Genomic DNA, 22,456 nt, shown 5'->3' on the forward strand with positions numbered 1-22,456 from the left:
TTATCTCATTGCTGTTGTGCAACCTCGCAATGTGCAAATTAGCTGCCATGTTTGCCCACATTACAACAGTATTGCACTTCAAAATAATTAATTGGTTAAGCAGTGCTTTGGGATGTCCTGAGGATGTAACAGGCACAAGTTAATTTGTTCTTCCTTTTATCCTTTGAGTAACATAATTGAACCGATGGCTCATTTGACTTTGAGAAGCAGTGAGATTATGCTAAGGATGTAGTTGAGCATCATTGGGCCGTGACACCAGTTGCAGTATAACTGTTGCTGGTATGAAGCAAACTTTAAAAAGTTCCCAATGGTAAATTATATATTATTAACAAAGAGCTTAATTGTCCTGTCGACTCTTAGTTGATATTTAACCATTGTTTGGACACTGGTGAATGGAGTTTTGACTAATTGGAGAATGATGTGGAGCTGTTAGTATAATTCAGCACGGCTGGCTTTACATCACTCTAAAGCGGGCAACTATTTCACACCAGCATCGGCAGCATGAAAGCAGGATTATTGTCTTATTTACCACCGTATGTACTGCCGTAACTAAATGGTTGATTGGTTTCCCACTTGTAACACAATAAACAGAAATTGATCACCAGAAGGTGAGCTTCTGAAAATGCCCAATTAGCTGTATTGAAACAGCCATGGTTGAAGCTGTACGCCTTCAGACTAAATGCATTGATGAAATAAAAGCCTGATCTCTGTCCATAGTTTCTCTGTAACCAATTGCAGATTATGCCTCTGAATTTGTAGCAGTGACATAATCTGATGAACATCGTGTTGCATTACAGACAAGGGACAGTTTAACACAGACTGTAAACATGGTATCTGAAAAACTAGAGCACTGAAAGTGCATTAAAGGAAAATTTGAGTCGCTGACATGAAACCTGACCACAGCCTTCTTGCACTGTACAGTTTCCAAACACAGGACTAGAACATGGAAAACAAAGACTAACGAGCTCAATGGCCAAAACAAATTATCAGCATATTCCACAAACAGTTTTTTTTTCCCACCGTTTGTTTACCAGGTCCTTTATTTAGTATGTCAGTATTTATCAGTGTTGTCACTAGACTTATTTAGCATATAAACTATAGGAAAAAATTTTACTTGTGTGACACTTTTAATTCACCACCTCAAATTGCTGCCGCAGCACCGGAATCAGTACTTCACCTTAGTATTATACGGCTCTAAATGCTTTCTCCAGACAGAACCCAGGTTTGAAAGGACGAAATCTACAATTGTAGTGCTGATTGTTTTTCACCATTGAACTAATTTTACACACTCACTATTAGTGGTTCACTAAAATCTGAGTATAAAAAACACTCCTACAGTGCAGTTGCATAAAAATCTTACGCCTATCATTACAGTTTTACAGAAATAGTAATGACAACACTCTAAGACTGTCAGTCGTTAACGTAAATTGGTTTAAATGGTAAGTTTTCAAATGGGCCTGTGAGAGGATCCCAGGGATCCTGAAAGTTGTCTGGGGCTAGATGTTACAGGCCACATATGCACAATATCTCTCAAAGTCTATATTTTTCTATATTTGTTGGCCTGCTACCATCTTATTTCTGTTGCTGCAAACTAATTTTTTAAAAAAGTATGTAGTGATAGCTAACCAAAGGAAAGCAAAGCTGTTGCTGTCTTTCAGAAGTTAGTACGAGGATTCCTGAAAGTGTGTTCATGTTTGCTGCGGGAGCCCTACACAAAAAGCTTAAAAAGCACTGACCTAAGATGTCTTTTTTTTTCTCTCTTTAATGTATTGATACCAATATGCTACAAGAGCTTTTTGACAACTCTGACTTTAAGTCAGGAATCTTAAACCTTAAATAATATTGTTCAAAATTCTGTGTTGCGATATTAAAATATTTTGAAGATATATATTGTATTATTGTTCTTGTTTATTGAACAGGAGATCCTTGCACTGTCTCATCCCAGCTGGAGCTAGAGGAGGCATTTCGGCTCTATGAGCTGAATAAGGACTCTGAACTGATCATTCACGGTGAGGTGCAAATCTTTTAGAATCTTTATATATTGAAGCAATTTTTGAAAATGTTTTAAAATATTGGTAAAAGCAGAAAGAACTTGCATTTATACAGTGCCTTTTTCAACTTCAGGACTGAGTGTAGACTGACAGGGCTATGGGGAGAGGGTGGGGCAGTCGGATTATTTTTGAATTGTTCTAGGAAAGAGATTACACAGACACGATATATGAATGCAACAACAGTAACTTGCATTTATGTAGCATCTTTAACGAAGTAAAATGTCCCAAGGCGCTTCACAGGAGCGTTATCAAACAAAACTTGATACTGATCCGCATAAGGAGATATTAGGACAGGTCAAAGAGTTAGGTTTCAAAAATGTCTTAAAGGAGAGGCAGAGAGGTTTAAGGAGGGAATTCCAGAGCTTATGGCCTAGGCAGCTGAAGGCACAGCTGCCGTTGGTGGAGTGATGAAAATCTGGGATGTGCAAAAGGCCAGAATTGGAAGAGTACAGAGATCTTGGAGGGTTATAGGACTGGAGGAGATGACAGGTGCAAGTTGTTGTCTGGGACATAACCCACTGCAGGAAGGTTATTTTTGAATTGCTCTAGGAAAGAGATTGCACAGACACGATCTATAAATGCAACAACATAGAACAATGCCAATCCTAGCAACTAGTATCCAGAGCAGGTTCCAACAGGGAACCCCCTTGGGTATAGAGTTTTAAATTATATTTGTTTCCCTCTTGTGTGAGCCCTTGTTCCAGTTACCTGTAAGCAAGTACAGGTAGAGTCACCTGCTTCCAGTTACGTCTGATGGCACTGGTCAACAAGTGGTGCATATGAGGGATGCAAGTCAATTCTTCAGATTTCCCCTCCCAGCTGAGACCAGAAAGTTCCTATGAGGGAAATGGAATATAGAAGCATTTATAATTGCAAACACGTGCCAAATCAGCAAAAATAGGTTAATCTAGTACTCATTTACTGCTAGAGGCAGCACAAATTAAATATGAAAGAAATTAAATCTGTGGTTTCTCAAATTTGAATGACAGAGATGTGGTTTTCTTGCCAGTCTAAATTGTTGGGTGACTCAACCTGTGAAATAATTGGCCTTCCCCCTCCTTGGGGTAAGAATTCTTTTGGTTGCTGTGTGTAGCAATGTTTTAAATGTTTGTGGATATTTTGTCTGATATTTCTAGCAAAATCATAAATGTTTCCTTTTAGAAAGTGTTTACAATTTCATTAGAAATACTGAACAGAAGAAATCTTTGCAAATGCGATATATATAATGAGTATTGGAATTCTTCCCCACCCAACTGCCATCTGTTGAACAGCTTCATCACGTTACATGCTGTGTATGTTTCACACTTGCTGAATCACAGTCCCAAAATTCAGTGACTGTCTTATACCCTCTTCCAAAATCTAGGAGTAGGCTGTGCTAAACTGTGTTGTACAACTTGGAAGTGAAGTGTGCCTAGCTCCTGAATTTTTAATATAGCTACCAGACAAGGAAGAAGTTACAAACCTAGTTGTGTTCCCCTGCGACAATGGTGTATTGACCCCTTTACCCATCATGTCATCACACTAGTTTACCTTGTTGAAAGTTTATATATAGTCAATAGGAAACGTGTCCATTTGATACTGACTGGATTTTCCTCTCCACAGTGTTTCCCTGTATACCAGAACGACCAGGCATGCCTTGTCCTGGGGAAGACAGTAAGTGTTTCTCATTTCCTTTTTTATTTTGGACTGCTTTCTCTGTTGTATATTTGCTCCATTAATTCACATATTAAGTTATTAGTCAAACCCCATTGAATATTGAGTACCCTTTGCACCCTTTAAAATATGTTCGTACTTTATGTTGTATTTTTTTGGCTTATCCTCCCCTCCTGAGGACACTGACTCATGCTATGGTATGGTTCCACACGTGGCATCCTAGACAGCCTGTGTCGACAGGTTACTTAACTGTGGGAGGCATTACAACCAAGCCTGGTCCTGTCCCCTCTCAGTATAAGTCACCAGTTACCAATTAGGAGCAGGAAGTTCTTGTTAAATTCCTTCCCCCTCCTGCTTCCAGGGGCATTAAGACCAACTGCACTGTTCCCTATCACTACCACAGCTGAAACCAACTAACTCAGCTCAGACCAAGGAACAAATCTGGGCTCTACCTGCTGTGTTTGGTTCATTTTCATGCATTTTAACAAAGTATAATTATTATAAAAACTGTCACCTTTCAAATTGTAAATATCGACTAATCTATATGAGAAATTTGTGATAAGTCTTGATTTAGAGAACTTTCTGAAGAAATTGTAAACTAGTTTTTTGTTAGTGTGTACAAATGCTAGTCAGCCTCAGGAGTGTAATGCATACATCTCAAGTAAAAAGCACTTTTGCCCACATCAGATTGATAATTTCATTCTGATGCTGTAGCTTTTTTTTAACAAAACACTACAGTTAAATTTGACTGTCCAGTATTAGAGTGTGAACTCTTTAACACATCTTATTGAAATTTCTTTGCCCGCTATTCTGGTGCCAACATTAATAAGGGATGAAAGAATTTCATACAACTTTATCAACTGTTCATGCGCTGATACCGCACAGTACTGGTTCCATCGTGTTCATATGAGTGGAGATAGCTGTTCACAAGACTCTTCTATTTTGACTAGAATGTGACCGCTCACATATATGTGTGACAAAGCTATATTGCATTTCCTTAAAATTACATGACTATGAGCTGCAGTAACTTCATGCTTACAGTCCTTGGTTTGTGGAACGGACTGGAGCTTAGTACTATGGGTCCTAGCTCAGCTGAGGAAATTTGATAAAATTTTGCTTCAGTGGCCATTAGGGCAAATTGAAGATTGAATGGTCGAGCAAGACCATTCAGCCCATCTGAACTCATCCATCCAGGAAGAACTGCACTACTCCCATCGTATCACCCAGCTATATCTTAAACGATTGCAAGGCTGCAGCCTCCGTTATTTTATCCAGAATTCCATTCCAAGTTTTGACCACTCTGTGTGTAAAGAGCTACTTCTTAATGTTTGTTCTAAATTTGCCCTTTGGCAGTTTGAACCTGTCCCCCCTTATCCTGAAAGAGTGCTCAGGATATACCTTCCGTACACCATTTATTATTTTTCCCACCTCTATAAGGTTTCCTTTCAGTCTTCTGTTAAAAAGTCTAAGTTCCACTTTCCTGGAAATAAGTTATTGATCAGTCAGCTTCAGCAGGGTTAAAATATTTATAGGACTATTAACATAGGTCAAAAATTCTGTTTTTTTTCATATTACACTACTTACACTGTCAATTTAATGCTTTAAACAAAATTTACCATGTGACCTTGTTGGAATCTTGTTTTGAAAAATGGTATTATAAACCAAGTAATATTCATAGTTTATATGTAGAAAGATTGGCTCAGGGAGGAATGTCTTTGGGAATATGCTAACTGTGAGAAATTATATTTGAAGGCAAAATAGTAGCACCTATGGAAATTAGATTAGTTCTGCATAAGCATAAAATTATTAAAAAGGCAGCATTGATAGTCTTTGGGTTTAATTGTATTGAGGTCTACAGTTACAAGCAACTAACAACCAATTGAAATGTGCAAGAAATAATAGGCTGAATAGCTTCCCAAATGCGACTTTGTATTAGATTTTCACTTTACATATTTTTAAAAGGTTCACGTATGAAATGATAGGGAGCGAGGAAGCTCGTGTGGAACATTAACACCTGGAGCATGGACCTGTTGGGCCGAATGGCCTGTTTCTGTGCTGTTCATTTTGTGTATTTCTTTGTAATTTGCTCTTGTGACTGGAACATAATCATGTTTCCAGTTGTTTGCTTCAACTTGTGTATCATTTTTCAGAGTCCATTTACAGAAGGGGTGCTCGGCGCTGGAGAAAACTGTACTGTGTGAATGGGCATACTTTCCAAGCCAAAAGATTCAACAGAGTGAGAACAACTGTTAACTAGTTTCTTTTAAAAAAAAAAATGTGTTCATCAAGGTCAGTGATGGGGAATGTAACATTTTTTTCCCACTTTTGACACCCATATCTGCATCAGGTGCTCACAAATGACGGGTAACCTGGATTAAAGCTGGTTCTTATCTGTCTGCCATGGGGTTAAGGGAGTCAGATTTATCAGCTGTAAATGCTTGGTGCCAGTCACAAACACTCTTGTTTTAATTCTGATTCCAACACAAATATGAAAGCTAAGATTGCAGAGGGGAGATCTTCAAAGAAGACTTTCTTAATGGGTTATTTGAGGAATTGATACCTAGAACATAAGTACTTTCTGATCAAAGTACTCTGCTTGCCCCTTCCCTGTGCCAGGTAGTTTTACCATAATTCTTAATTGGCTGATTTTGACTCAACCCAACTCCTTGTTTGGGCATGAACAGGGTTGTAGATACCATAGATACTTGCAGAAAAGACCTCTCAGCAATTCCGCCTCACTTTCTTCTGAAAAATCTGTGACCGACACATAAGATGCGCAGTGAGTCACTAGGGTTCCAAGAGAGCAGGAAATTTCAGTGTTAATGCACTCTTACTGCTCTAGGTGTTGTCACCACTGCGCACGGACACAAAGCAGCAGAGTGGAAGGCTGAGAGGCGAGGAAGCACTCGAGAGTCCAGAATAGATAGGGCAGCAGGACTAGGCCAGGAGCAGATGGGCGTGCTCTCCAAAATGAGCTACACTACCATCCATCGCAGTAACTCTTGTTAAAAATTCTTCCCGCTCCCACCCTCTTTCAACCCCCAAACAGTAACCTAAATTTCTAGACTTATAGACAAGTATATGCAGTAATTATGGTCACAGTTTAGAAAATATTTTGGAGTATGGACAATAACATTTGTTGTGTGGTCTTAGTAAAAAGCTACTGTAACCAAAGTGTTTTATAGTGCAAAACTATTAACTAAGTTTGTTTTCTTCCCCTCTCCTTCAGCGTGCGCACTGTGCATTTTGTACTGATCGGATCTGGGGCCTAGGTCGTCAGGGCTATAAATGCATCAACTGTAAGCTTCTGGTCCATAAGAAATGTCACAAACTGGTTACAATTGAATGCGGACGTCATGCCGTAAGTCTTTCTCTGTTCTTTTAAATCTCTTTTGAGTTCTTGACCCAGGTCCAGTCTGTTTAGAGGGGAAAGTAGCTCAAATTCTGTGGGAAAAAAACATTGGCATTCACTGGGGTGTGTTAGAATTTGTGTTGTAATCAGTAATGTAATTTTGTTTTAGAAATGAATTTGTTATTTCCGCCGGCTGCTTGACCTGTTTTGTGCAAAAGTTTTAATGACTGTTTTGAATCAGCCATTACTGACAAGTAGCAACAGATCCCAAATGGAGTTTTAACACAAGGAATCCAGCTCGAGGGGAAAAGGACATTAATTCTGAGTTTTAAAAATTGATTATTACTTTAATTCTATAATTCTTACAACCACATGAAGTAAGATTTAAAAAAAAAATATTCTGGATATGTAAAATTTTCAAAATATCCCCACTGTTTTACTGAGAATTATTTTTGTTTTCTCCTGAGAAACGAGTTCACTCTTTGGAGGAGACGCTGATCGCTTCAGCTCTTGGTGGGAGGGCCTCATTTGAAATAAGTTACAGCCGCAGGCATCTTTTTGGAGAACTTTGATGCTGGGAATGTTCTTCGCACTAAAAATTGAAGCTTTGTCTATCGTCTGTTCAGGCTAACTGGCTCTTTGTGTGTTATACGTTGATTCTGTATAAATGCGGAAATGCCAATTGATTTAAGTGGATCGAATATTTACCTGCAAGAAAAGTGGGATACGCTGAAAATGATCAATTCTGAATGAGACAGAATGTGATGCTTTGGGTAGAACCCTTCATCAGCACCAGTTCTGAAAAAGGGCCTTATGCTAAGGAAGGGTTACACGCAAAATGTGTATCTGTCATTCTCTTACTGATGCTAACCGATCTGGTCTGTTCGTGGTTTTTCTTTTTTTTTTCTCTGCTGTATTCATTTTCTCATGGCTTCACCCCACGCTATCAGATTACTTGCTAATGCCTCACAGTTCTGTCGAGTGGGAGGATGTTTGGAGAAAATGGTTTCAAAATGGAGATAAGCAGCTACAAGCGGCAAGTTTTCTTTTACAGATAGTTTAGTAATTGATGCTAGTGAATAGAAATGGCCTCTTTTTATTGTACATGAAAAGGTTTGCTTTTGCACAAGAGAGAAGCACAATTTCAGTATTAAGTGAAGCTGAATAAAAAGTTAAATGTAAATTTACCCAATAGTATTACAAACAATTTACTTTTGCATCAGTGAACTACTAATATTACACTGTTCAACGTGTTACTGTGCCATATAAACCAGGAAAGTTGCCAAGTTAGTGTGCAGACTGATGGCAGTAATGGTGCTACCCTTAATCAGTGCCCGTTGAGCTAATGACGAGGAAAATCAGTGGAGGATCTTGATTCTGCTCTTGGCCAGTGACCACTGTTGCACATTGCACGTGTACGGATGTTGGGTTAGGATAGAATTGGGCTTGTCTGTGACGCCCCCTCCAGCCCTCACCCCAAGTCGAACACTCATCATCTCGTTCACGTGAAAAATGAGTAACTCACTACAGGACTACTGCTATGTATGAAACTGCACTCACCATAAGTCATTGCTTCCAGGAAAGGAATAAAAAACTGAAAGAAAAACAAATGCAAAAACTAGTCAATATCCTATTGCCCTTTTGAGGGATATACAATGCTTTGATTTCAGAGAAACTTCAAATCCTTGTGTCATTCCTAAAGTTACAATACAGATCCTGAAAACCCTTAAAATTAAGAGTGTTGATCTGACATTGTGGGCAGGATTTTCAGCTTCATTGTTCCTGGCATATGACCTGCATATTGGGAAATTAAAAGTCAGAAGATTGCAAATAGTGGGTACTGAATTTCCCAATATGCTGTTCCGGTGTACGCCAGTATCATTAAACAGAAAATTCTCGCCTAGATGTTTAACACAAGCAGCCTCCAGTATTGTCACTAAGAATAATTAGTGTTGTGATACTGACTTGAAATTGCTCTCATTACTATGACCATGACAGACCTATAACTATTCATATTTCGTCCCAGTGTTATATAACATAAATGCTCTCTTCAAAAATGACGGTGCTCGGAAGGAGAAAATTCATAATTGTACTTCTGGAAGTATACAAACTTGACACATCCATTATTCACAGAAATCCTAGTGACCGCATTAGTGTCATCTGAAACTATTTGTTTGTTTCTGCTTAAAAATGGAATTTTTGTGTAACATACATTAACTGTGCTCTGTTTTACAGACCAGCACACATCCTCATTACCCTTGGGGAAGCAGTGATCAGGTGTGAGAGTGACTCTTAGTCAGTTTGATAACATTGTTAAATTAGCTTCTTGCATTTTAATTGCCTGTAATTTAAATTTGCGTACTGCTTTATAGCTGAGTATCTTAATATTTGTGCTTTGGTTTAGGAACATATGGTATTACCTATACTCCAGGGTGCAGAGAATACAGAAAACATTGCGCCAGGTAAGGAGGATTTGTACTTGTAACTGTGAACATTTTAAACACCGCTTCTTGCTCCCTGACATCACAGGCTTCTGTGTCCTCCTTGAGTCCAGTGGGCAGAGTTGATGGAAATACTGATAGAATGGGACTTTTGCCATGAGTCATTTATATCCTCCAATTTTCTCCCTTTCTTCTGTGAAGACTCATACTGGGACACAGGTGGTAGCCCTCTAGTACGTCATCTTTGTGTGAGTCTAGAAAGTGAGTGCCAGCAGGCTGCATGATCGTAAAGGGCTATCACAACTGAGCTCAATCCTGTTCTCACCTCACTTTCCAGCATGGACTATTGGAAGGCAATCAGGAGCAGAAAACCTAGCTGGATTTTCCCCCCCCCTACCTCACCCTACTTCCTTCCTTGCAGAGACCAGTGTTATTGAGGCTAGTTCAGTGATAATTACACTGAACCTGGGACCTTCTTGGTGTGTATAACTCGCTACCACATCGGGCAGTATATTCACTGAGTCAACAGAGGGAAGCTTCCTGGCAGCCATCTATATCCTGGCTATCCGTGACTGTCCTTACCAGCAGAAGAGAAGCAGAGTGAAAACAGAATAAAACTGCTCCATCAACTCTGTTTGTAAATGTTGCATGGGGTGCTTACTTCCTGTCCACAAACCTTACTTCCTGTCGTCACACTGCTTGTGTGTCAGTATTTACCATTGTAAATTGCTATGTCAACATTTCCCATTCGGAATTGCAGTGTCGGTTATCACAGTGTAGTGCGCACATTGGTGCACGAGGTGGTGCTGTGGAGTGAGTTCCAGTTTCTAGAAACTTTGTCTCAACTTCATCATCCATTTTCTTTTTCTATTGTCTTTTCTGTAGTTTAGGGTTAATATTACAGTAATATTCCTGATTGAACACTGATGTTACTCTAATATGTTAGTATTATTTTCAGTGCCACATTGCATCAATTGAAAACTTAAGAAACCAGTTGGCCCAGAGACAAGACATTTTTATTTGAACTTGCTGGCACTCTAAGTCACTACACATCCTCCTAACGCACCTCTTGGGAGTGAGCCAAATAGCAGCATGTAATCAAAGATAGTTAACTTGGCGCCAGAAATCTAGTGACGGGCTACATTTGTGCTGTGGGGGTATTTAAAATGAAAGCGCCACTATGCATGTTTCTCTTTCTGACTATTCCTCTGCAGGATTTTCTTTTAAAAATAGATGTAAATTGCTTTGAGACGTTTGTAAAAAAAAATGTAAAAAGTTGCTATCTATATAAATTAAAGTGAGATCAGCAATTGAATATTTTTATCTTCCTTGTCTCATTCATGAAATAGTGACATTCTTTGCTGCTATATCTGCAGTGCTCAAATGCTGTAAGTGATTGAAAAGTAAAAGAGAGAGGCACTTTTTGCCAATTGTGAAACATATACAGGCATATTGAATAATAATCAGAAATAATCTTGCTGGGAAAAGTACCTTTTCTTCTTCCTCTTTAAAATCCATTCCACCGGAGAGATTGTTTCGGTTCATGCTTCCATCTGCCCTTGAAACGTGCCTCATTCCCAGCACTGTGGTTGGTTTTTTTTGTGTGAGACTCTCCTGATAGGGTATTGCATTCCCCTTCCTTCTTCTTGGGTCTTTTCAATGCATGAGAGCATATTGGCTACTTGTTCTAGTCATGAGTCAGTATAGCTGGGCTTCTTCCCACGGTGATACAGCGAGATTAGGAATACAGCCTTTTGCAGTCATCGGCACAAATGTGTGTCTTACGACTGTGTAGCTGCAACCCACTGTTTAACTCTTGTTTATAGGAAATTCTGTCATTTTTTTAAATCTCAGAGTGCGCAAATATGAATTTACTGTTGATTGATTGAATGTGATGTTTACACCTGCTGACTTTTGTAAAAGTGAAAAGATGCCATTTCTGAAAGTTTAAAATCTGCAGCAGCCACTGTAAACTTTTACAACTTCCTGTAAAGTCTGATACACTAAGTCTGCAGAGCTTTTTCCTTGGGTGGGGGGGGGAGTGAGTTGAGTTGATGGTATGTGTAGATTGCACCGTGATGGGATGGGCCATGCTTAATGGGCCAGTTTGTCTTTTCCTTTCTTTTGTTCAAGTGAAACAGTTTACACTACCCATTAAACAAAGAACGGATATGACAGAACTGGCAGAGCAGGTTTTTAGACTGGAATGGTAAATCACTTGCAAATGTTGAAAATACATTTTACAGCAACAACTTGCATTTACATTGCACCTTTAACATAGTAAAACATCCCATGGCACTTCATAGGAGCAATATAGAATCATAGAAGGCTACTGCATGGAAGGAGGCCATTCGGCCCATCGAGTCCGCGCCGGCTCTATGCATGAGCAATCCAGCTAGTCCCACTGCCCCGCCCTATCCCCGTAGCCCTGTTTCAAGTACTTATCCAGTTCCCTTTTGAAGGCCATGATTGAATCTGCTTCCATCACTCCCTCGGGCAGTGCATTCCTGATCCTAACCACTCGCTTTGTAAAAAAGTTTTTCCTCATATCACCTTCGGTTCTTTTGCCAAACAAAATTTGACATCCAGCCACATAATGAGATATTAGGACAAAGTGGTAGGTTATAAGGAGCATCTTAAAGGAGGAGAGAAAGATGCAAAGGTTTAGGAAGGGAATTCCAGAGCTTAGGGCCTAGGCAGCTGAAGGCACGGCCGCCAATGGTGGAGCGATTAAAATCGGGGATGTGCAGCAGGTATAAGAGCGGATCAGCTGCCCGTTATATACCCCACCCGATTTACCTAATCAGGTGGGGTGTATAACAGGCGGCCGATCCGCTACTGCCTGTTTTCTGCCACTGCTGAAGGTGATAATCTACCCCCTGGTTTCATATCACATGGCAGAAAGAGGTTTTCTTTTGTTTTCAATTTTGTCCCTTTTTCTCCCCTCCGTTCCTGGAGGCATTGACTCTGACTGGAGCAGTTCCATACACACCTTTCCTCCCAAATGGACATTCTTCACGCAAGAGTCTAGGCAGTGAGTGCTGGCATGCATTCAACTGTGGAGAGCATCTACATGCACACACTTGTGTGTACGCATCAGACATTGCTGGATAGTAAAAAGTAAACTTAGAACTGACGTCAACATGTGGAATGGAGTTTCAGATAGGGTGGAGGAGATGAAAACCCTGGAATATATGAAAAGAAATTAGATGTTGAAATGGAGAGACTTGAGGATCATTCTGTATGGATGAATTAAGATGGAACGAATAGCCTTCCTCATCCGTAATTCTTTTGTGAATTAGGAGTGAGAATCATGGCTGATTTTTCTCTTACTTAGCTGGGGGATGCTGAAGTCAATTGTAGCACCCCAATCGCTGCCCTTGCTGAGATAAGCTAACTTAGTACAGAATGGGAATTGAATGTGGAACCTTCTGGTTTTTATGAATTAGCAGTAAGCTTGGCAATGGCTTGATCTACTAGGTCACTGGAGGAGCTAGAATGGTTTTTAAAAAAAAAATTGATATTTGCCAGGGGTTTGTGGCAGAGGTTAGATTCATTTTAAAGTCTGCCCACGATTTGCTGCTACAATTCAATTTCAGTTTAAAAATCTGGTACTGTGTACTTCTAAAACAAGTTGCTATTGCGTGATCTCCAAGCAAAACTATATTAACGGTTATCTAGTTTTTTCTCATTTGTCTTACCTGTCCATAGTCAATGGCTCATCCTTTGACTCTTTTTCCATTAACTCTACGATTCCCCAGGGTTCAGTCCTCACTCCAAATAATATTAATGACCTCTCCACTTATCATCCAACTGTACCAAATCTTTTCGTACGAAGCACATCTTTTCCCACAAAGCACTTATTTTGCCCACAGCAATTCTTAACACTAAAGCCAAAGTCCATCTAAGACTAAAATATTACTCTCGTTTCTGGGGAGGCACCTCTAGCACCTCTCTTGTACTGCTGGGCAGGCCTGTCATCTAACAGACGATCCCTCTAGGCTTCAATCTCTCTGTACTTCACAAACATTTTTTATTTCTATTGCATTGATGCTACTATAATCGGTGCTTCTCTGAGCTTGTTTCTTCTAAACTCCAAATATGCTTTCTGACAAACAGTTCTTCCTCCCTACTTCTCACTGTTACAATTGAGACTTATCGCACATTTCTCAACCCATTCTTTCCCAGATCCTTTAAGGTGTGGAAATCCACTTCCCTCAGTCTTCCCTTTCTCCCAAGCTTGACATCACGTAATCACGACTTCCTCGTTAACATCAAATCTCTCATACTTTTTCTAACCTTGCTGATCTGCACTATGGACCTTCACTTTGGTGTCTCAATTAGGGAAATAATAAAGGTTTGTCTTCGTCCCATGCTGGTACAAATTCATATGTGTATGGATAGCTGGCTGTGCTTACTGATTTTACTCAAACTGGCTGATGCGTTCCTCTTTCCATTACCTGCTGCGTGCCCTCTGCCCAATTTGCAGTGTATGGATTTTTATTTTCCAAATAAGGTGACCACCTGGATAAATGATCTGTGATCCCAGTGAGATAAAGAGAATACTACAAGCTCTGGAAGTCTGAAGTAAAGCAGAAAATGCCGAAGTAAGGCATTCAGTGACTGTGGACAGAAGTAGTACTTAATGATCCTTTACAGCTTTTATTACAAGCAAAATGCATTTCAAATGGTGTGGTTTTGTTGATTAGCAAATTCATCTTCATTGGGATCTGCTGTCCTAGAATCATAGAATGAAAGAGCTATCCAATTAGTCCCATTCTTTTATTAAATTGCCTTCCTTCCACCACTTCTGGGGATGAGATCTGTGTAGGAGGCAGCATCACTGCCTTTGTGTGACTGATCAATTGTTCGTGGTCATCAGTTTGGAGGCTGTTGGACACTGTAGATGAGGGTGTTAGGACGATTGTTTGGGCAAGTTGCTGGCGTGATATTTGCTAGTTCCATGGGTAACTCATTCTCTGATGTTATTCTGGGCCAGATGTGAAGCTGCAGCAACTATAATGTATTACAGTTTCCACCACTTAAAATGTCCACATTTAAGACGGGCAGTCAATAATATCGGCTAAAAAGCACTAACCAATTATCCATTTGCATTAGCGTCAATTTCAAAGTTGGCGGTTATAGCATCTTAAATGCACCATTTATTTCGGGCAGACTGACCAAAGCAAAAAGAGAACACTTTTATCTTTCCAGTGAATTTGTGCCTGCAATCATAGCATCATTGTAGGTGCAGCACAGCAGGAGGCCATTCGGCCCATCGTGCTTGTGCCGGCTCTTTGAAAGAGCTTTCCAAATTGCCCCATTCCCCTGCTCTTTCCCCATAGCCCTGTGAATTTTTTCCCTTCAAGTATTTATCCAATTCCCTATTGAAAGTTACTATTGAATCTGCTTCCACCCTCCTTTCAGGCAGTACATTCCAGATCATAACAACTCGCTACATTAAAAAAAATGTTTCCTCATGTCGCCTCTGACTCTTCTGCCGATCACCTTAAACCTGTGTCCTCTGGTTACCGACGCTTCTGCCACTGGAAACAGTTTCTTCTTATTTACTCTGTCAAAACCGTTAATGGTTTTGAACACCTATCAAACCTCCCCTTAACCTTTCTGTTCTAAGGAGAACAACCCCAGCTACTCCAGCCTCTTCACATAACTGAAGTCCCTCATCCCTGGTACCATCTAGTAAATCTCTTCTGCACCCTCTCTAAGACCTTGACATCCTTCCTAAAGTGCGGTGCCCAGAATTGAACTCAATACTCCAGCTGAGGCCTAACCAGTGTTTTACAAAGGTTTAGCATAACTTGCTTGCTTTTGTACTCTATGCTTCTATTAATAAAGCCCAGCATCCCATTTGCTTTTCAACAGCCTTCTCAACTTGTCCTGCCACCTTCAAAGATTTGTGTATGTGCACCCTGAGGGATCTCTGTTTTTGCACCCCCTTTAAAATTGTACCATTTAATTTATATTGCCTCTCCTCAATCTTCCTACCAAAATGCATCACTTCACACTTCTCTGCGTTAAGTCCCATCAGCTTAAATGAAATAGATTAAATTACTTGTTGAATCGTTAATGTTAGTAATATCCAGATGTATAGTCATCCGAAACATGAGCCTATCTGTTCTTGTTCAGGTATCTGTAGACCTGCTGTGTTCTTTCAGCATTTTTGTTTTTATTGATGTTTCAGCTATCTTTTATCACATGCAGCATGAATTTTAACTGTCCTCTCAGGAGGAGGAGACTCTGAGGAGCTGTGATGTATCCACTCACCTGTGAATGGATTTTTACAAGTAGCAGTATGTTTTAATGATGTGGAGATGCCGGTAATGGACTGGGGTGGACAAATGTAAGGAGTTGCACAACACCAGGTTATAGTCCAACAGCTTTATTTGAAATCACAAGCTTTCGGAGCTTTGCTCCTTCGTCAGGTGATGAAGGAGCAAAGCTCCGAAAGCTTGTGATTTCAAATAAAGCTGTTGGACTATAACCTGGTGTTGTGCGACTCCTTACAGTATGTTTTAAGTCTGATGTCATGTTGGTGAACTGTGGGGCGCCCTCACCAATTCTGTTCATGTCTTTCATTTTCTCAACTTCTTCGTACTGCCAGTGCCTCTTAATAATGAGTGAGGTTATCATTTTTAATTGAATTGTTCTCGCCAGCATCACCATTCTACCGGATTTCTCTGCCAACTATAATTGAAATGATTTTTAATTTTTAACGCTACCCATTATACTGGCCATTGTGTATAATGGGCAAATTGCGTTCGCACGAACGTGCCTGCTAGAAGTGGTAGGGACTGTATTTTTAATGTGCCCTCAGTTGGGTTTTCTCCAGAGTAACCCAACTATGAACTATTTGTGTAATAAAATAACTTAACTTTTTTAACTGAATATTAATGAGGAATAAAAATCTTATTTTTTCACACTGTTTAATACTTTATAAATAGCGAGCCTTTTGAAATCCTTACTAATAACATGTCTCACTCTATGCTGCCTACAGTTATTCCATACAAATCTTCCAGCCAAGAAAACCTGGATCATGTTGGCGAGGAGAAGGAGGTACAGAACCAATGCTTGCGTGCTGTTGAGGTTTAACGTTCTAAAATATTATAACATGTTGAGAGCTGGAACTTCATTAAAGGGGGAGTCTAACCGTCGGGTTCCCTTTGAGAAAGTGAATGTCAGCATCAGGGTCCCTTTTGGGGAGGAAATTAAATCAAATGGTTGCAAAGAATCATGATTAATGTTTAATGTCGTTTCTGCAACTTTTTTTTATCTATTTGTGTTTAAACAATAAGTGGGGAAGTGTAGTTATTAGCATGAAGAAGTTAGTGAGGCTGACTGAAGGTTATGGGGAGATTTAATAGAGGTGTTCAAAATTATTAGAGGTTTTGATACAGTAGATGGGGAGAAACTGTTTCCACTGGCAGGAAGGTCGGAAATCAGAGGACACATTTAAGATAATTGGTTTAAAAAAAAATCCAGGAGGCAAACGAGGAGAATTTTTTTCATGCATTGAGTTGTTATGATCTGGCATGCAGTGTCTGAAAAGGTGTTGGAAGCAGATTCAATAGTAACTTTCAAAAGGGAATTAGATATACTTGAAAAGGAGAAATTTTCAGGGCTATGGCCTAAGAGCAGGGGAGTGGGAATAATTGTTTAGCTCTTTAAAAGAGCTGACACAGACACGATGGGCCGAATGGCCTCCTTCTGTGCTGTATGATTCTATGACTGTTATGGAGCTGAATTGTCATTTGTCAAGATACAGTTGTAAACTCAGCACCAACGCTGTGTGGTCAGCTCCTTCGCCATGTCAGACTGAGCCATCTTGCCAGGTCAGTACCTCTGACAATGTCATCGGCACTTGCTGTTGAAGCAGAAATTTTTCAAAAATGGATTGGACAAAAGGATCATAATAAATCTTTAATTGTTTGATTTCCTTTTTTGGTGTTGCTACTCGCTCTTTACAAAAAATGCCTTGCGTCTATACAATGTCTTTCATGTCTTCAGGATGCCCCAAAGTGTTCCACAACCAGCAGCTTTTATTTTAATTAAAAAGATTTAATGTATTTGTTGCTCAGAAGTTTTATTTTTCTGTAAGATTTTCATATAAAAAAATTATGAAGGGTTTTGATCAGGTAAATAGTGATCGATTGTTTCCACTGATTGACGAAATTGTTAATGAGAACACAAATTTAAATAATCAGTGAAAGGAATTGGAGAGTGTTTAAATAAAATTAATGGGGAAGTTTCTCCAAAATAGGAAAGCATGAAATAGGGTATTGCTTGGATCACAATTATGTTTGCAACAAGTATGTATTTCTTTAGATTCCTTTCTGCTGCAATGCAGCAACATTAACAATTAGAATTTGAGAATTCTCAGTTACCATATTAAATGTAGATTCACCAAAGCAGTTGTATTGGATCAGACTAGATTTTAAACAGTCAAGATATAGTCAACTAAAATTAAAGACAGTCTGTTTTTGTTGATTAGTGGGTAGGTAGATTTATTGAGAGTTATATTGTCTAGGGCTGTTAGTGCTCAGAATACACATTGCAAATGTAGATGAGGCTCTCTGCAAAAGAGGTAGTTGAATTGGCCTGCTGCCTTCAACTTATTCGGAGCCTTGCTCGGATTCATGATTTTGCTGCATTTTAGGAGCAAGCTGATATTTGACTGTGCTGCTTTTCCTGATAGGCCATGAGCAGCAGGGAAAGTGGAAAAGCTCCATCCAGTTTAGGCATTCCGGATTTCGATCTAATCCGTGTCATCGGGAGAGGCAGCTACGCAAAAGTCCTCCTCGTCCGACTGAAAAAGACGGAACGTATTTACGCAATGAAAGTTGTAAAAAAGGAACTGGTTAATGATGATGAGGTGAGAACCATTTAATCATGTTGTAGTTGTCAGAGTCTGAAAATGTAAAAATTGTAGAACTGGGAATTGATAATGTTTCATAACTTATATGTTAAGAAAGTTCTTTCTTGGAAATATTAAGGGTTTTTAAAATCTTCAAAAGGTTTTCATGGAAGAAATCTTGAAAAGTTCATTTGTTTGCCAATGCTACGGTTGTAAAGAAAGGAGGTTTTATGTGTCTTTCTTGGGTTCAACTTGCAAGGATGCCAGGGAGCAAAATTACCAAGGACATCATGGCCATATGCCCAGTGTATCTCTGCAAAGCTGAAAAACATTTTGGGTTTCTTGACAACTTTCTGGCCATGGGAAAAGACCCGTACAGATATCTTATTATACTCAGAAGAGTCACTAATCCGAATGGCTTCTTTTAATTACTGTTTGGAAAGAATCCATTTTTGCTACTGGCCTTCAAGCTATAGAATCATATTGGCATGGAGCATAATACTGTAGCTTCTATGACAGAACATGAGAGTGAATACAAAGTAGGTTCAACTCCACTGTAAAGCATGCTATAGGAATGATATTCCAGGCATGAGGTTCAGATTTCCAGTTTGAAAGAAAAATTCCCTTTCCTGCGTATAGTTTAAATTCATAGTGGATGCAGCCTGTATGGTGCTTATTGTAAGCCTTGGCTAATTGGATCCCATCTTTGAGATAGACGGCTACCATCTGGGGAGAGGGTTGAACAAGTACGTGATTAACTTGCACCACTTGCTGATGTCTTTCTTGATTCCTTTCTTTCCCAAATCCCTGCCTCCGGTCATTCATGCAGACGTCTAGTTGATCTCAGATGGGGAAGGGGGGTGGGGGGGGGTGTAATTGGGAGTGGAAAAGTCAAGTTTGGGCTGCTGCTGCTGATCATTTTGAATTCTTACGCAGTCTGCGCAGTCTTTAGTCTGCTGTAGTGTAAATCAGGGAACCTTAGTTTGATTTCCAGTAAGGGGAAATTATATTCATATAGGGTGGTCACTACTTGTAAATGAGCTTGCAGCTCTTAACTGAGGCATTATGGAACGTTCTGTAGTGATGGTCAAAGTTGAACACAGTTAAATAAATACCATAAAGAACTTGATTATTCTCTTTCTAGATGTTTTATGGGTTTCAAAAAAAACTCTCAGAAAAGTGTTTATTAGTTGTTACTTTTGAAATTAAGTTTTGATTTTGTGACTGTACAAGTCGGTGTCTGCAGGCATGACCCTGCGACATTAATCACGTGTCTAATCTGATGTTTATACTGGACATGGATAATGGTCTCTGATTGGTGAGCATGGGGAATTTTAGCACTAGGAAAATGACCTCCACCTTTTCATTACCTCTTATTTTTATTTATTTGTTCCCTTTATTCATTGTGTTTTTTGTTATCATTTCTCTTTATGAACTTGCACTTTATTTTTTAGCTGTTATTTACCAATTTTTAAAATTATTTTGCATAGATGTTAAAATAAATGAAAATATTTATATAGATGATTTTATTATTTCAGTAATAGCTTTACCGTGCTCACCCTTTTGTCAGTATTTTAAATTTGTTTTTTGCCTGTCCCAATTCTTTTGATTTGTATATATAATTTTATTCTGTCTATTTTTTAATCTTTCGTATGTGTACTTTTGTAATTCGTGCGTGAGATTTCTGATTTGATGTGGACGGCATATTAATACTTCAGCACACTGTTTTACCATGCTAAAATTTAAAATATATTAACTTTAGATCCTCTTAATCCTCTTATCTGTGTGTTTTTGGAGGGAGGAGTATGCTCTGAAAACTCCTTCATTTAACAAGTTATTTTTGATTGTAAGTGAAATATGAATTTTGCCTGTCCTGAAGTTTGTTTATTTTTTTATTTTAACAGGATATCGATTGGGTGCAGACAGAAAAGCATGTGTTTGAGCAGGCATCAAATCACCCCTTCCTCGTAGGACTGCATTCCTGCTTCCAGACAGAGAGCAGGTGGGATAAGATTCCAAAAGCTGTTTCCTGACTTTGTTGCAGTGTAAATATGTGAAATGAGATTACAACCAATCTGTGTATGTGGGCTTCGCTCAGGAAAGATGGTAGATTGAGTAATTCTTGTGACTGTGCGCTGTATGTAGTCTGGACCTATGATGTACATAATAGGTTTTAGGGACCAGCTAAACAAGACTGATCCTTTTCCATAAGTTCTCCTATTTTGGTAGCTAATAAACTTTTACTGCTTGACCTCAGTGACCTTTTCTGGTTACTTATTCCTCAACTTTACTACCCTTTGGGTGAAATGTTCTGCTGACTCTCTTAATCCTAACTTCCTAATTATTAACTTGTATTCACCTGTATTTCAAGATTTCACTGTTGTGAACTGAGTGTATAGTAGTAGGAACTTCATAATGTAAACAAAATAAGGCATATCATCTATGATAGCTTTTATCACCATTATAGTGACCAAACTATACTCGGAATATATAATCCAGTACATTTGAAGTCTTAGAATTGGGAGGCCCTGGTGGGTGTGAATTTTTGCAGTGGTGATCAGGGCAGATTCTAAGTGCATCCGGAATCCCTTTTAAAGGGGAATTCTCCAAATGTTGCATTGCACAAAGAAGGTACACTGGAAGAGATTGAACAGAGTGGTTCTATTTTAAGCGAAAGACGGAAAAACACCTTGCCTTTGACCCAGCATTTTTGCACTGAAAGGGGTGCTACTTCCATATTTTGTTAGAAATGTTGTTCTCCCGCTGCTGTGGTGAGTAAATGATGTGGTGCGGACAAGGAAAACCCCTGGATTGCACTGAGTTAGCCAGAGAGGCAGTAAGGATACTACAACTGACTTCAGCTTCCCTGGGATGGGGAAGGAAAAAATAAAATTGGAACTATGGTTTCCAGTCCTGATCGCTACCTACTGGAAAGTGTACCTGTGTGGATGTCTGGTGAGGACAATATTACACTCGGTCATGGTGATCCCTACAGTCGATCAACTCACTGACACTTGCCGTCTAAGTTCACATGTCTGCTCAAGAAAGGAGGGAGATGGAAAGCAGGAAACTACAGGCCAGTTAGTTTAACATCTGTCATAGGGAAAATGCTAGAATCTGTTATTAAGGAGGTTATAGCAGGGCACTTAGAAAATCTCAGTGCAATCAGGCAGAGTCAACATGGCTTTGTGAAAGGGAAATCGTGTTTCACTAATTTATTAGTTCTTTGAGGAAGTAACAAGCAACGTGGATAAAGGGGATCTTGTGGATGTGGTTTACTTGGATTTCCAGAAGGCATTTGACAAGGTGCCACATCAAAGGCTGCTACACAAAATAAGAGCTCATGGTGTAGGGGGTAACATATTAGCATGGATAAAGGATTGGTTAGCTAACAGGAAATAGAGAGTAGGCATAAATGGGTCATTTTCAGGTTGGCAAGATGTAACGAGTGGAGTGCCACAGGGATCAGTGCTGGGGCCTCAACTATTTACAATTTATATCAATGACTTGGATGAAGGGACCGAGTGTATGGTTGCTAAATTTGCTGATGAGACAAAGGTAGGTAGGAAAGTAAGTTGTGAAGAGGACATAAGGGGGTCAATTTTAGGATGGCCAAGCGGGTGCATTCGTGGCGGCGGTGTTCCTCAAATTGGGGAATCCCGGAGCGGGTCGGGAGCCCAGCTCCAACCCACCCACTTCCGGGTTCCCCAATGATGCGAATCAGTGCGCGCGCAGCTCCCGCATGTGGGACTCCCACCGGCAATTAAAGCCGGTGGGATGACAGTTTAGATAGTTAGGGAGGTTGACAGACCTCGTGGGGAAGAGATTTTAACAGGGATGTGATTTTGGACTCTTCCTCAGCGTGTTTCCCTTGCTGTGGGAAACACTCCCTGCTGTTGCAGACGTGTTTCAGTCAGCAGCCATTGAGAGATGCAGAGGATTCCTTGACAGTTGGGGGGAATATCTCATTCCTTGCAGGAGGGCACTCTGTCACCTCAGACAAAGTTTTGCCTGCCACACCGTTGTCTCCACACTCAAAATTATTACATCATACCCTAAACTCTGCTGTCCAAACACATTCATTTAA

General features: G+C 39.7%; 1 protein-coding gene across 3 annotated transcripts in view; it reads left to right on the top strand.

Annotated features, from left to right (window-relative positions):
- prkci (protein kinase C, iota) overlaps window positions 1-22,456 on the top strand; it is a 90,066-nt gene that overhangs the window by 40,485 nt on the left and 27,125 nt on the right. For 2 of the 3 annotated variants that reach the window (XM_067994911.1, XM_067994913.1), the window contains exons 3-11: window positions 1,920-2,009; window positions 3,654-3,704; window positions 5,855-5,940; window positions 6,934-7,065; window positions 9,292-9,333; window positions 9,461-9,518; window positions 16,513-16,571; window positions 18,211-18,387; window positions 20,274-20,371. In XM_067994911.1, coding sequence (XP_067851012.1) covers window positions 1,920-2,009; window positions 3,654-3,704; window positions 5,855-5,940; window positions 6,934-7,065; window positions 9,292-9,333; window positions 9,461-9,518; window positions 16,513-16,571; window positions 18,211-18,387; window positions 20,274-20,371 — 793 coding nt within the window. The remainder of the gene's footprint in view (window positions 1-1,919; window positions 2,010-3,653; window positions 3,705-5,854; window positions 5,941-6,933; window positions 7,066-9,291; window positions 9,334-9,460; window positions 9,519-16,512; window positions 16,572-18,210; window positions 18,388-20,273; window positions 20,372-22,456) is intronic. The other variant, XM_067994912.1, reaches the window with a different exon arrangement.

The sequence above is a fragment of the Heptranchias perlo genome, chromosome 13 (assembly GCF_035084215.1).
Source record: "Heptranchias perlo isolate sHepPer1 chromosome 13, sHepPer1.hap1, whole genome shotgun sequence".
NCBI lineage: Eukaryota > Metazoa > Chordata > Chondrichthyes > Hexanchiformes > Hexanchidae > Heptranchias > Heptranchias perlo.